The sequence below is a fragment of the Zingiber officinale genome, chromosome 5B, assembly GCF_018446385.1.
Source record: "Zingiber officinale cultivar Zhangliang chromosome 5B, Zo_v1.1, whole genome shotgun sequence".
Lineage (NCBI taxonomy): Eukaryota > Viridiplantae > Streptophyta > Magnoliopsida > Zingiberales > Zingiberaceae > Zingiber > Zingiber officinale.
This window is the reverse complement of record NC_055995.1, coordinates 2,879,612-2,895,387: the sequence shown is the minus strand read 5'-3', so window position 1 is coordinate 2,895,387 and position 15,776 is coordinate 2,879,612. Positions and strand designations below refer to the sequence as shown.

General features: G+C 35.8%; 1 protein-coding gene across 1 annotated transcript; it reads right to left on the bottom strand.

Moving 5' to 3' along the window:
- Nucleotides 1-11,823: 11,823 nt before the first annotated feature.
- On the bottom strand, nucleotides 11,824-13,178 carry LOC121987977 (probable protein S-acyltransferase 22). Its single transcript, XM_042541676.1, has 5 exons — nucleotides 13,094-13,178; nucleotides 12,740-12,868; nucleotides 12,563-12,643; nucleotides 11,981-12,225; nucleotides 11,824-11,866 (listed from the first exon to the last, which is right to left on the bottom strand). Exons 1-5 carry the CDS (start codon nucleotides 13,112-13,114, stop codon nucleotides 11,824-11,826), a joined length of 519 nt encoding a protein of 172 aa, XP_042397610.1. The 5' UTR covers nucleotides 13,115-13,178.
- Between the last annotated feature and the right edge of the window lie 2,598 nt (nucleotides 13,179-15,776).

The window sequence follows — 15,776 nt, the reverse complement described above, 5'->3', positions numbered from 1 at the left end:
CAGCATATGTACTCTAGCTTAGACCAAGCCATCTTTTGGATCTATCTCTATAGATCTTAATGCCTAAAACATAGGATGCTTCTGTTGGAATGTATACTAAAAGCCTAGCTTTTTATATAAACATTTACTTATAATAAGAATCATATTAGTCAAATATCTACATTTATAAGTTAAGTGTAGTTGTTCGATTAATTTATATTGTAGATAACATGGTATGTGGTGTCACACACAGAAGATCATGTTATCAATTCCTTATAAATTATAAATAGTAGCTCACGACTGAGATGGAAAGGAACAAATCATTGGAATAGTAGTAGTGTAATTAGGTATTAGTTTATCTTGATTGATAAATTACACTAGTACACTCTGAGTGTATTGAGCAGGACCAATTAAGGTAAGTTCTTTTTATACTGACTTAATAAAGGAACAAGACCTTAGTTATTATGGAAGTGTGTGCTCTTAATCCTAATATAATAACAAGCACATATATTTAGTATTTATTTCTTTGACTTATCAAAGGGTGAGATTTAGCTCGATAAATCAATACGCCCGATAAGTTGGGAAATGATATTACTTATAGTGTGTGTTGTTGATTATAGAAGGAAACTGTGTCCTAGTAATTTAGGTTGATAATGTCCCCAAGAGGAGCTCATAAGGATTGTCATGTTAAACCCTGTAGGTGAACTTAGTCCGACACGACAATAAGGTTGAGTGGTACTACTCTTAGACTAAGATATTAATTAAAGTGAGTTGTTAGTAACTCAATTAATTAGTGGACATCCGACATCTTAAACACAAGGAGATTAACACACTCATGATAAGAAGGAGCCCAAAATGTAATTTGGGATTGGTGCAGTAGTTCAATAATAATTCTTTAGTGGAATGAATTATTATTGATGAAATTAAGTTGGGTGTTCGGGGCGAGCACGGGAAGCTTAATTTCATCACGAAACCAAAATTAATTCCTCCTCTCGGTCCCTATCATAGCCTCTTATTAATAAAGTATTATACCCACCTATACCCGCCTTTATACCCATCCTAAGGTGGCCGGCCAAGCAAGTTTGGAACCCAAGCTTGGGCCGGCTAAGCAAATAGGATGAGCCAAGTTGTGTGGCCGGCCTTAGCTTGAATCCAAGCTTGGTGTGGCCGGCCACATTAAATTAAAAAAGGATTTTATTTTTTAAATCTTTCTTATGTGAATACCATGATTTTAAAAGAGAGTTTAAAATTTAAATCTTTCCTTTTATAGCTTTCTACAAAAGATTAAGTGAAAGGTTTGATATCTTTCCTTATTTGTAGTTAAAAGCAAGATTTTAATTTTTGATAAAATTTTCCTTTTATGAAACCATCCTCATGATTTTAAAAGAGAGTTTTAAAATTAAATCTTTCTTTTTATAGTTTCTACAAAAGATTAAGAAAAGATTTGATATCTTTCCTTATTTGTAGATTGAAAGGAAGATTTTAATTTTTGATAAAACTTTCCTTTTATGAAACCATGTTCATGATTTTAAAAGAGAGTTTTAAAATTAAATTTTTCCTATTATAGTTTCTACAAAAGAATAAGAAAAGATTTGACATCTTTCCTTATTTGTAGATTGAGAGTAAGATTTTAATTTTAAAGATAACTTTCCTTTTTGGAAATCATCCACATGTTTTAATAGAGAGATTTTAATTTATAAAATTTCCTTTTATAACCAACCATGAAGGAAAAAATTAATAGAGAAATTTTTATTTTAAAAATTTCCGGAAACAAATTAGGAAGTTTTAATTCTTGTGATTAAAACTTTCCTTGCTTGGAGAATTAGAGGTGACCGGCCACTTTAATAAAAGAAAAGGAAATTGTTTTTTATCAATTATATTTTCCTTTTCATGGCAAAGAAAATAAGGAAGTTTTTATTAAAACTTTCCTTATTTGCCAAGACTAAGGATTATAAAAGAGAGGGAGGGGGTGCCTTCACAAAGTGAACTCTCTTCTATTCCTCTCCTCTCTTCCTTGGTGTGGTTGGCCCTCTTATTCCCCCTTTTCCTTTTTTCTTTCTTCTCCTTGGCCGAACCTCATCATCTCTTGGAGCTTGGAAGGTGGCCAGATCTTGCTAGGAGAAGAAGGAGGAAAATGAGGCTTTGTTTCTAGCATCCCTTGGAGCTTGGTGGTGGTGGTCGAGACTTGCTATCTCTTGGAGAAATTTGCTTGGTCGAAACTTGGAAGAAGGAAGAAGAAGGGCTTGGGCGGTTCTCATCTTGGAACATCGTCGCTCACACGATGTCCGAGATAAGAAGAGGAATACGGTAGAAGATCAAGAGGTTGTTGCATATAAAGAAAGGTATAACTAGTAATTATTTTCTGCATCATTCTAGTTTTTCTTTGTATGGATTCCAAACACAAGAGGCTAGAGATTCTAGATGTTCAGATTTGTTTCGAATTTGTGTTTCTTTTATTTTTTGATCTTGTGATTCGATTGTTCTTTTTGGTTAAACCTAGAGTTATATAAGGAAATTACATATTGAATTTCGTTAAGAGGCTTTGTCGAGGCAGTGGTGGATGTTCCCATACCCAAGAAGGCCAAGTGCCTCGCCATGTTTGACCTGGGAGCCGATTTCCAAAATAAATATTTAATTGAATTTGTAACATAGGTGAATTTGGATCTATAATGTTAAGTATCGTTTGCGATCCAAGTCTAAACCTCTAAGAACAGATAAGTTAAATTTGAAATCAATAATGTTAAGTTCCGTTTGTGATTCCGAATTTAATTTCTAAAGAACATAATAGGTTGTTAGGAAAGGTTCAGGACTTGTACAAAAATTTTGTACAGGGAAATCAGTACAATATTCCTAGGACCAACCAATAATTGGTATCAAAGCTAGGGTTTGCCTCTGTGTGTTTGGTTTTCAGTTTAATTATGCTCATGTCATACATATTTTAGGCAGGATAATAGTAGGATATGCTAACTCTGTAGTTGTAGGCTCCAACTATTATGGCTTAATGTGATTGTGTGTGATTGGACCCTTGGGCATGTCAAGGGCATTTTATGTGTGTGCATGATTGTATTTATTAAATACAGCAGGAGCTGTATTACCCCTAGGATTTTACTTTTTTATTCGATCTAGACTTTATGTACATTCCTTTGTGGAATATAGGATCGATATATGTAAAATTTTATTTTTTTCTGTAGTGGATTGTATCCTTGCGAGGCGTGGTGCTATTGGAGGACCAGAGGCGCAGCAGAAAAGGAAGCTCGATGGACCCGATGACATGAACCCTAGGGCTGGCAGCACGTGAAGGACAGTGATGGAAAAGGCCATAATAGTTGGAAAATTAATTTCCATATTATTGCTTTTATTTACTATGATGTGTGCGATGTGTGCTTGCTAGGTTAAAATTCCTCACCTTAAATAACTAAGTGGGAGAGAGATTTTTAAATAAATTCCACGGTCTCCATTACTGGTTTGTAAGTGATGCAACAAGCTTGCATGTTGGCTCTGAGTGCCTCCCTCCACAACAGATGAGTTTGTTGCGGATCACTAGATCAAACTTCCTTTATGGATGGCTATAGGAAATTATTTAGGAGCGTGTGATCTTCTCCAACTGAAGGGCCACAATCCTATTTAATGGACTAAGTATTAAGTAATGGTATACACTTAGACGCATTCAATAGTATCCTCCCCAATGGAGTCACTGCTATTGTTTTGCGTGACCAAAGGAATACCAACTATTAATTTGTCATGAAGCTAGGTGAAACCCCCTCTTACAAATGCCTGAATTTGTATACGTCCACACTAACGTGGCATACATAATTCACGGTATTTGAGGTAATTTTATTTGTCATAAAGTTAGGTTGACAAGATAATAAAATGGGTAAAACCTCCGCTTACAAATATTTGAATTTGTATACGTCTACACTAACGTGACATACAAAATTCATAGTGTTTGAGGTAATTTAAGGTTGACAAGATAATTAATGGGTAAGACCCTCTTTTTATAAATGTTTGATTTTGTATACATCCAAACTAACGTGGCATACAAAATTCATAGTGTTAGAGTTTGATATGGGTTAGGTTTCATGGATCCCCGGTGAGAAAGGGAAAGAAGATAGCCAAGTCGAAAAGATGGATCAATATCGGCCGGGATATTCCTCCAGGGAGGTAGACCCATATCGAGCAAGATATACCTCCAAGGAGGTTGGCTAAGATCAGCCGGGATATACCTCAATGGAGGAAGGTCAATATCGGTCGGGATATACTTCCAAGTGAGCAGGCCAATATCGATCGAGATATACCTCCAAGGAGGTTGACTAAGATCAGCCGGGATATACCTCAATGGAGGAAGGCCAATATCGGCCGGGATATACTTCCAAGTGAGCAGACCAATATCGATCGAGATATACCTTTTGGGAGGAAGGCCAATATCTGTCGGGATATGCCCCCAGGGAGGCAGACCCATATCGATCAAGATATACCTCCAAGGAGGTTGGCTAAGATCAGCTGGGATATACCTCAATGGAAAAGGGCCAATATCGACCGGGATATACTTCCGAGTGAGCAGGCCAATATCGATCGAGATATACCTTCAGGGAGGAAGGCCAATATCGCCGGGATATGCCTCCAGGGAGGTAGACCCATATCGATCAAGATATACCTCCAAGGAGGTTGGCTAAGATCAGCCAGGATATACCTCAATGGAGGAAGGCCAATATCGACCGGGATATACTTCCGAGTGAGTAGGCCAATATCGATCGAGATATACTCTCAGGGAGGAAGACCAATATCGGCCGGGATATGCCTCCAGGGAGGCAGACCCATATCGATCAAGTTATACCTCCAAAGAGGTTGGCTAAGATCAACCGAGATATACCTCAATTGAGGAAGGCCAATATCGACCATGATATACTTCCGAGTTAGCAGGCCAATATCGATCGAGATATACCTTCAGGGAGAAAGGCCAATATCAGCTGGGATATGCCTCCAGGGAGGCAGACCCATATCAATCAAGATATACCTCCAAGGAGGTTGGCTAAGATCAGTCGGGATATACCTCAATGGAGGAAGGTCAATATCGGCCGGGATATACTTCCAAGTAAGCAGGCCAATATCGATCGAGATATATCTTCAGGGAGGAAGGCCAATATCGGCCGGGCTGAATAATACCTTGAAAAGATATACCAATATTGATCAAGATTACATACTTGACAAAATATAGCCCAGTGCTAGCTGGGATAATAAACTTAGAGGGGCACAGACAAGCATTACCCAAGGAGTCTCATGAGAGGTAATAATAATTGACCAAACCTAGTTAAGTTCAGCTTCGACCGATATAAGGAACAATGTTATATTAAGTTATCTGTGATATAGCAAAAATAGGAGGGGCAAGTAGGAACGATAGAAATACTTTGAAAGGACTTGTGAAACAGGATAGAAGTAAATATTTCAAATAAAGTAGTCAATGAAGATATTTGCAGTATGTGATTGTATAACAGGTGTTATATATTTGGCGGGAAATATGTTTTTAGACTATTTTGCAGGTACTAGACGACAAAGAAGGTACATCTGGGGTACAAAAAAGATTCCTTAAAAGTCATTTACCACAAGTACACAGCTTACATCATCTCATAACAAACTCTAACAAAAAGGGGTCCACTTCATGACTACGGAGGTTATATGAAGTGGTATAAAATGGGGAATCCTCTCCGTTGGCAAGGTAAGTTCACATCATTGTGCACATTCATAACCCTAATTCTGAACTACTGTTCTTCGGCTTCTTCTTCCTTCCACACCGAGAGAGATCACTGACTTGAGTATCGGAGGGCCTAGCCAGGGATTTCCACCCCGGTCTTAGGTCACTGACGATAGTGCTGGTTGGTCTCTTGTGCGCAGGAAGCCTTGGAAGCTCCGGATCTGGTTTCTCTGCAGTAGGATTTCTTTATCACCATTGGGACTTCGCATTAGAAGGACATTCAAGGGTTTCATCTTCTTGGATCCGCTTTGGGTTTCTCGGATCAGCGTTCAATAGGTATTATTCTTCACCAGCAGTAGGTTTTTTCTCTCAGCTCTCTGTTTTGTCAAGCATCTCAGATAGGATCAGAGGTGTTGGTGAATTTAAATGATATTGTTTTGAGGAATCAATATTATTTTAAATTCAAAGTTTTGACCAAATATTTGATCAAAGACAGACCAACTATTAATTTTATTTGTCATAAAGTTAGGTTGACAAGATAATAAAATTAATGGATAAATCACAAGGATTTTGAGGTGTTGGTATTGACCAAATTTTTTGTGATTCTTAGGATTTCAAATGTTTATCAATATCCTAGTTGTTATACTATATAATAGACTTAGTAGTCTCAATTATAATGATTGGAAACAAAACTTGGACACTAAGGTGGACTGTCCTCTCAGAACTAAGAACAATAAAGGTATATTTTATTCATTAGTTGTTGAAACATATTTAGTGGTGTTATCTACCGGTACCTAGCGTGTAGATACGGGAGCCACTGATCATGTCTGCAATTCATTACAGGGGTTCTAGGAAACTTGACTACTATATGAAAGGGAAAATACCATCTACATGGGCATTGCTGCAAAAGTAGCAACTGCTGCAGTGGGAGATGTTTATCCTCAGATAGGAATAAAACATGGAATTGTCTTTACGTATCAAGTTTAGAAAGAACTAGATTTTAGTTTCTAAACTATTCAAGGAACTTGATATTCTATTATGATAACCAAGTTGTTATCAAGAAAAATAGGGAAGTTATCAGTTCTGGTACATTGGTTGGCAATTTATAATCCAATAACTCCCACGATGCAACAAATGGAAATTAATAACACATCTTCTAATTTTAATAAGAGAAAGCAACCTTCGGAAATGAACCAATCACATCTTTGACATCTAAGGCTAGGTTATATTAACTTGAGTAGGATTCATTAGTAGCCGATGAACTTTTGGGTTCATTAGTAGTGGAAAACTTTCCAACCTGTGGGTCTTACTTGGAAGGAAAAATAACCAAGAAGCTTTTTAAGTCTAAGGGGTAAGGAGCCAAAGATGTGTTGGAATTGATTCATTTTGATTTGTGTGGACCTTTGACTATCCAGACAAGAGGTGGTTTCGAATATTTCATCTCTTTTATAGACGACTATTCGAGATACGAGTACATTTACTTGATGCGCCATAAGTCTAAGTGCTTTGATAAATTCAAATAGTACAAAGCTGATGTGGAGAAATGTCAAGATAAAAGTATCAAGACACTACGGTAAGATCTTAGTGGCGAGTACCTCTTAGGAGAGTTTAGGAGTCACATATTAGAAGTCGGGATTCAATCCCAACTGACTGCACCTAGTACACCCCAACAGAATGGTGTAGTAGAACGAAGGAATATGACTCTTATAAAAATAGTTAGATCAATGATTAGTTATTACCAAAATCATTTTGAGGATATACTCTAGAAACGGTAGTGAACAAAGTACTTTCTAAGTCAGAACCCTCTACTCCCATAGAATTATAGAATGGGCGTAAGCCTAGTCTAAAGAATATTCAGTTTTGGGGTAGTCCAACACATATACTGAAGGGAGACACTGATAAGTTGGAATTAAGAACAGGAATTCACTTGTTTGTGGGTTATCCTAGAGAAACGAAAGGAGGTTTATAGTCTTTAAAAAAATCAGAAGGTCATTTTAGCATCAATGCCCGATTTTTAGAAGAGGACTATGAAATGAACCACAAGTCCATAAATAAATTTGTTCTTAAGGAAATAATAAAGGACAAGTCTAATCTAGTACCAACTGTACAAGATGAAATATCACAAGAAACTGCAACACGCATCACAAATGATACACAATTGCAGAAAGTGTCGCGTCGTAGTGGGAGGGTTGTTAGGCAACCTGAAAGATTCATGTTTTGGGAGAGTCTTTTGACTAGAGCCCTTGTGAACATGAACTTGATCCCCAGACATATGATGAAGCACTCCAAGATAAAGATGCAACATCTTGGCAAAGAGCAATGAATACTAAAATAGAATCTATGTATTTTGATAGAGTCTGGGAGCTTATAGAACCACCAAATGGTGTAAAAGCCATTGGGTGAAAATAAGTCTACAATAGAAAAAAAGGGACAGATGGGAAAGTGGAAACTTTCAAAGCAAGGTTTATTGAAAAGGGGAAATCTTTTACTGGTAGCCATGCTTAGGTCTACCCGGATTCTTTTATCTATTGCTGCTCATATGGATTATGAGATTTGACAAGTGGATGTCAAGACAGCTTTCCTTAATGGAAGTCTTGAAGAAAGTATCCATATGAAGCAACCAGAGGGGTTCATTGCAAAGGGCAAAGAGCATCTACTATGTAATCTCAATCGATCTATTTGTGGACTGAAGCAAAGCTTCAAGGTCTTGGAACATCTAGTTTAATGAAGTAATCCAGACCTATGGATTTATTTAATAACTGGATGAGTCTTGTGTATACAAGAAGTGTGATGGAAACGTGGTGGTATTTCTTGTACTATACGTAGATGACATTTTTGGTAGTTGGAAACAATATCAAAGTGTTATCGGAAGTAAGGGTATTGTTGTCCAAACAATTCGATATGAAGGACTTGGGAGAATGTACATATTCTTGGGATCAAAGTAATAAGGGATCGCAAGAAAAGAATATTATAATTATCCCAAGCTTCATATATCGATACGATCCTAGCTCATTTTAGCATGCAAGACTCCAAGAGAGGTTTTCTACCTCTTAGACATGGAGTAACTTTATCTAAAGAGATGTCTCCGAAGACATCAAAGGAGATAGAGGACATGAAGGCAGTTCCTTATACTTCGACTATCGGAAGCCTAATGTATGCTATGCATGAGATCGGATATCTGCTTTGTCGTGGGCATGATTAGCAGATATCAAAAGTAACCCTGGACAGAGATATTGGACTGCTGTTAAGCATATATTAAAGTACCCAAGAAGGACTAGAGATTATATGATGGTTTATCAAGTAGATAATTTGCTCCCTGAAGGTTACATGGATTTTGACTTCCAATCAGATAGGGACAATAGTAAGTCGACCTCGGGGTTTTGTGTTTACTTTAGGAAGTGAAGCCATAACAATGGAAGAGTGTTAAGTATAGGTGCTTTTCGGATTCCACCATAGAAGCTAAATGGCTCAAAAACTTCATGATGGACTTAGACATGATTTCTGGTTTGCCCAAAAATTATTATAATTTATTGTAATAATAGTGGTGCAGTAGCAAACTCGAAGAAACCATAAGTCTATAAGGCAAGTAAACACAATAGAGCGCAAGTACCACCCAATACGAGACATCGTATAATGAGGAGAAGTTGTTGCCACCTAGATTGCATCAGGCGATAACCTAGGAGATCCTTTCACTAAGGCCCTTAAGGCAAAAACTTTTGATGGGCATGTTGAAGGGATGGGAATCAGATGTATGGCAACATAGTCTTTTAGTATAAGTGGGAGATTGTTGGAATGTATACTAAAGGCCTAGCTTTTTTGTATAAACATTTACTTAGAAATAAGAATCATATTGGTCAAATATCTAGATTTATAAGTTAAGTGTAGTTGTTCGATTAATTTATATTGTAGATAACATGGTGTATGGTGTTACACACAGAAGATCATGTTATCAATTCCTTATAAATTATAAACAGTAGCTCACGACTGAGATGGAAAGGAACAAACCATTGGAATAGTCGTAGTGTAATTAGGTATTAGTTTATCTTGACTGATAAATTACACTAGTACACTCTGAGTGTATTGAGCAGGACCATTTAAGGTAAGTTCTTTTTATACTGACTTAATAAAAGAACAAGACCTTAGTTATTATGGAAGTGTGTGCTCTTAATCCTAATATAATAACAAGCACATATATTTAGTATTTATTTCTTTGACTTATCAAAGGGTGAGATTTAGCTCGATAAATCAATACGCCCGATAAGTTGGGAAATGATATTACTTATAGTGTGTGTTGTTGATTATAGAAGGAAAATGTGCCCTAGTAATCTAGCACTACAAGAAAAAAGCTAAACAACAACGCTTTTTTGGCGTTGTCGTATGTACTTAAAAAGTGATGTTGTAGATGGTGTTGTAGAAAGTCATATCAAAGACAACGCTTTAAAAGCGTTGTGGTTGGTCACAAAGACAACGCTTTTTAAGCGTTGTCTTTTCGTTCTTAAAAAGCGTTGTTATAGATGCTGTTGTAAAAATGCACATATCAAAGACAACGCTTTAAAAGCGTTGTGGTTGGTCACAAAGACAACGCTTTTTAAGCGTTGTCTATTCGTTCTTAAAAAGCGTTGTTAAAGATGCTGTTGTAAAAATGCCCATATCAAAGACAACGCTTTAAAAGCGTTGTGGTTGGTCTCAAAGACATTATTTTTTAAGCGTTGTCTTTTATTACTTAAAAACGTTGTCTTTTTTAAAAAATAGTGTTTTCTTAATTAAATAGCAAAATTATAAAAATACTCAAAATTTACATATAATTGAATATCCACAACCACAATCATTTTTATAAGAAGACTATTTAACAAATAAATAAAACTTTATATTATACAAACAAAATGTATACATATTGATCCACAAATTAAATTTGTATCATACAAGTTATCCTTAACTTCATGACAATAATTTTTCAAACACACAAGTTTTACAAAACCTCATCATTGACTAACCCCTGTTGTTGGTGTCCATCGCATGGAATTGCTTCTTTAAGTCCAGCAATCTCTTCTTCTGAAAGGCTTTCAGCTATCACTCTTAGAGCCATCTTCTTCAACTTGTCATCAGCACACCTGGGGTTGTAGGCAATCAAGAAATTTTGTATGAAAACTTTCATACATGTAAATCTCGTACTAAATAATATGTCAATGTTATATATACATGTAATTCATACCGTAAGTGTGTTTATATCGTATCTGACAAGTTTTCTTTAGGGCCAACTTCTACTCAAGCTCTTTAAACACTGCATCAAAATAAAAAAATTGGCATTAGTTCTGTGCTAAATGAAAATCATATTTAGAGGAAAAAGCGGGAGTGCTGTAGATGGATATATTAACCAAGCATATTAATGTTTGACCTGTCTTTACAAGTTCTAAGCATATATATTAACCAAGCGGGAGTGCTGTAGACTCCGAACCAAGTAAAAATAAACTGTGTTAGCAATTGTTTTTACTTAACTTATATTCTGCTGCATTTTACTCAATTGTTTTTAAACGAACGTGAAAAAGCAACGAGTGCTATTGACATTAATTTTGAACTAGAATTAATTTTGAACTAGAATTTCTGTAATAGAATCTAACTTAAGTTATACCATGAGATTGACAATTATTTACACAATTGAGCTGAAGCAAGGTAAAAGTTCAACTTGACATGACACATTCACAGTCCCAAAATCGAGGACGACATTCTATTCCCTTCCAACACCCATGCGTCATGGAAATATATATATTAACAAACTGTAGACATTATCCTACTATCAAATTCTCAGAAGTCAGAAGTTGGCAATGGAAATGTGAATGCAGTTCAATTTATGAATAGCTAATGATCAACTAAGTTGATTTTGGTTAGCTTTCCAGCGAGAGCTTGAATAAGAAATCGCATGCAGTGTACAAGATTCTTAGTTCACGAAATTCCATAAAAACGGGTTAATTATAACAACATTAACTACCCATATTAAAAGATATATTGCATCTTTCAAAATAGGTTCACAAGAAACAAATCATCTAAAGAGGTCAATGCATGAAAACAAAATTCAAACAGCACACACCTAAGTTCGCTAACCATTGAACCAAGTGTACAATAAGCAAGTGGATTACATTTGTTATTTCAATTTTTATTCAAAAATACGATAATGATGAATAAGGAGAAATGAATGAAGTGCTGATAAAGATTTACAACTAGGCTTTTTTACCAAAAAAAAACTTTTAATTAAATGGATTTGCCTCATACAGTAAAAAAAATCTTATTAAAAGGTTTTTCAAAAATAATCTTAACCATGGTAAATTACATTCACAATAACTTTCTAAATAATGAAAGTATGATACCTGATCCTCAAGGAATAATCTTGGCGGAGTACACCATGCACCGCGATGGAATTGATTGAAAGAACTGGTGCTGCTTAGTCCAGTAAAAGAGCTCACTTGGGACATTTGCGGACTTTGCTGCCCACCAACAGCAAGTTGCTCCTGCTCCTGATCTTGCTCCCTCAAAGCAATAATGTAATCATAGGTGCTGATTCCCTGTAAGCGCATCCATGTAGAGTAGCATGAGCTAGTTAAAGTGTCAATTTTCTCCAGAATTGATGAATAAACAACACCATATCGTTCAAATTCTACTATTTGTTTTCCACTATGGAAAATCTATCAGTTAAATAACAAGCTGTAATAGTTCAGTTGGATAATAAGTTTCAGTAATGCTCAGTGTATGGATGAATGCAAAGAATTTGAAAATATAAAAGATATATTCCTTGAAATAGAGATATTTGACCGGATACATAGGTTTGTTTTATATAAATGTAGGAGCTGTGTAACTGGTAGTGTTTGCTGTGTCACAAGTAGAAATATGAAAGTAGTGTACCTTTTTTATTAAAAGAATATGGAAGAAGAAAAGTTGTGCAACTGGAAGAGTAGCAACCATGGCTAATAAAGTGCACACAGCCTGCATTATAGAGACATTATCAAATTAGTATCAGAACCTTGAAAAATCCTCATTATGATGTGTGATTTTCATTCATTTTCTCTTCGGAGTACTCACCACCACAATGATAAAGGGTGCCAAGGAAAAGCTACTACCCAGCTTTGAAACAATTTCAGCAGAAAATCTCCTTCTCTCAACAAAACACAGTATCAGCACAAGCATCCCAACAGCCCACTGCAGAATAAGCTGGCCCAAGGTGCACAAAGCATGGAGACCAATCAATAGTCAATCAGAATGAAAAGGACCTGACATAAAATGCATTCTATGTATCAGGTCCTTCACGTACTAAGAAAATAGTATCTTCTAAGTTGATGCACACAGATGATAAATCTACACTAAGAAAATAGTGTCAATCACTATGCATGATTAATGAATACAACTATTGGAATGGTAGGAAATATTTGTGCTTACCAAGAGAAGAGCAAACACCATGAGGATGAAGAACCTTTTGTAATTTTTTCTTCCTATGCAGTTATTGATCCACTACAAGGAAAGATGAATACTGCATATTACTACAAGATAACAAAACATATAAGGTTGTGAATGGAGAAAACCCTCACCCTGCAATGATGATCAAAGCCATCAACGCATTTGTCACAGACTCTACAATGCTTACTATATTTTAGAACCTGCAATACAAACAGATAGAAATCATTAGAGAAAAACCAAGTTAATATAAAGCACATAAGAACTTTATTTTCTTGAAAAGATTGTGTGGCTCATCGTAAATGAGATCTCTATCACCTTTCTCCCTAATAACCAATATTCTGAATTATCCATCTTTTATGGTTATGCATTTGTCCAAAGGCCATCTGATCAAGCAATCAAAAAAAGTAAATTACTCATCTTACTGTCCTATTCTTTTTAAGACATCCTACCACACCACATGAGAAGCACCCACATTGTTTTGGTTAGCCTAGAAATTTGCAACTTATCACCTCGAATCCCAACGGTGGCATCACTCTGAATTATTGCACAACTTCTCCATCCATAGCAATCCAAACACCAGAACACGAAATGGCGAAGAAATATTACCTTAGTTAAGATGGAAGATTAAAAGTATTGATCAGGAAGAGACCAACAACTTTAGAAGCCTCGAAGTTTTAAATTTTGTCCATGCTGGTTGGCACAGGGAAAAAAATTCATTCCATCTGCCAACTGGCACACGAAAAAGAACAAAACTACTGGTATGCTCCTATGAACTGCACCACCGCTTGCCGCCTTTAACACCTCATGTGTTCCTCTTTGTCGGTTGAAACCTACTATGTCACCTCATTGCCAATTGAAACCCACTGCATCCCCTCACGAGCAGTCTTCTGAACAGCCACCCACCGGATGAGGCCAATAGCTTTGAATGCCTTAAACACATCAAGCAAGGAATATAGAACAATCTGCTTGAACACTAATACTTTGGTTCATGTTCAAGCAAGAGGATAACAATCTCATCGACAGTTAGTATTTCCTTTTAATATAGAACACTAAAAAGAAGGAATATCAATGATGAAACAAACCTGAAAATGCGAGCTACTGAGGCAGCGAGCAATCTGCTTGAACAAGGTAATCATGCAGCGTTGGAACTCTGTCGTGAGCATCAAAGACCAAATATTACCAAATATTAAGATCACTGACAAACCAAATAATACCTTATTTTTAACAGCTATCTAGAGGATCTGGCTTTTTGACTTGAAGCTGGTTCAAAGAAGACAAATCAAATATACAAATACTAAGATGAAAGCATAATGAAGTAGTTAACTTTTTCTACTTTACCTGATTATAAGATCTACAGCTTCTTGCTCAGTATATTGCTGCACGAGTAATTATTAGAAAAACAAACCCAATAGTGGAACAAAAGCTTGATAAAGAAACTAGATAATTTACACTGACAGAACTTTACAGAATAACATATAATACATGGCTTTGTACTTGCATATGAATCCAGAAAACATCCTTTCACCTAAGTGACAATTTTTCCAAAACATCATCATTCACAAAACATCATCATTCACTAAAAATTTTCACAAGTTTTAAACTTCAGTGACAACTTTTCTTTGGGGTCAATTGCTCAAGGTCGATCTGGTAACTATGCACTGCATCAAAAATTGGCATTAACTATGATTCCACCAAAAAACCACCATTCCATGAACTTAAATCTAAATAGAATTATGGCAACTATCATTCCATACCTATTCATAAATATGATCTTGTATGCACTCCGCCAACTCGGACCGAACCTCATCAATTTGTTCACGAGAGTACCCTTTTTTTGTGAACTGTGAGCATACACAATTTATGTTAATGGAAAAAATAATCAACACTGATCACTTTGCAATTTTAAATAGTTTATGTCAAATAATTTGAGATAAGCTAAATAATGTTACTATTGATTGCAGCGAATATCTCTCAATAGTCTCAACTTCTTCAATAATTTCTCTCATAAAGCGCATCACAAAAAAACCACATTGTTTCGCATCCGGTTGTTGAGGAGCCTATATATAGTAATTAGAGTCAAATTGTTAATGAAAATTATACACATTACAATATATGTTAAACAAAAGTACACATACCTTAACTACTTCCCACTTAACATTTTTCCTACCTTTCCTTCCCTTGGTTGAATTAAACAATTTTAAGGCCCTTCATACGTTAAGAATATTTGTTAAATAAGATTTTTATTATAATAAATATTTACTAAAAGAAATCTGAACTCACATTTCCATTACGTATTTTGAATCATCATCGCGAATGCGGCAACTTAGGGAATCCAGAAGGTAAATAGCATCCTTGTAAGGTTCAATAACACTAAGATTCCAATGGAAACTAGGCAAATACATAGGATTAGATCATAAAATTGAATAAATTATCGAAAGGAAGCAATTGAAAGTGATGTTTTACTTCTTGCTTACCCGACATTACATGGCACTAACACTAGTTGATCTGTTGATGCACTTGTCAGCTTATCTGCTAAAAGAGTTGCCCTTTGATTCAGGGTTTCAAGCTTAACTGATTTGTCTTGTGCCGCTTTTGCCAGATATGGGAGTTTGTGAGGATTCATAAATCTGAATTTCTTTGTCTTGGTATCTTTCACCATCTTTTT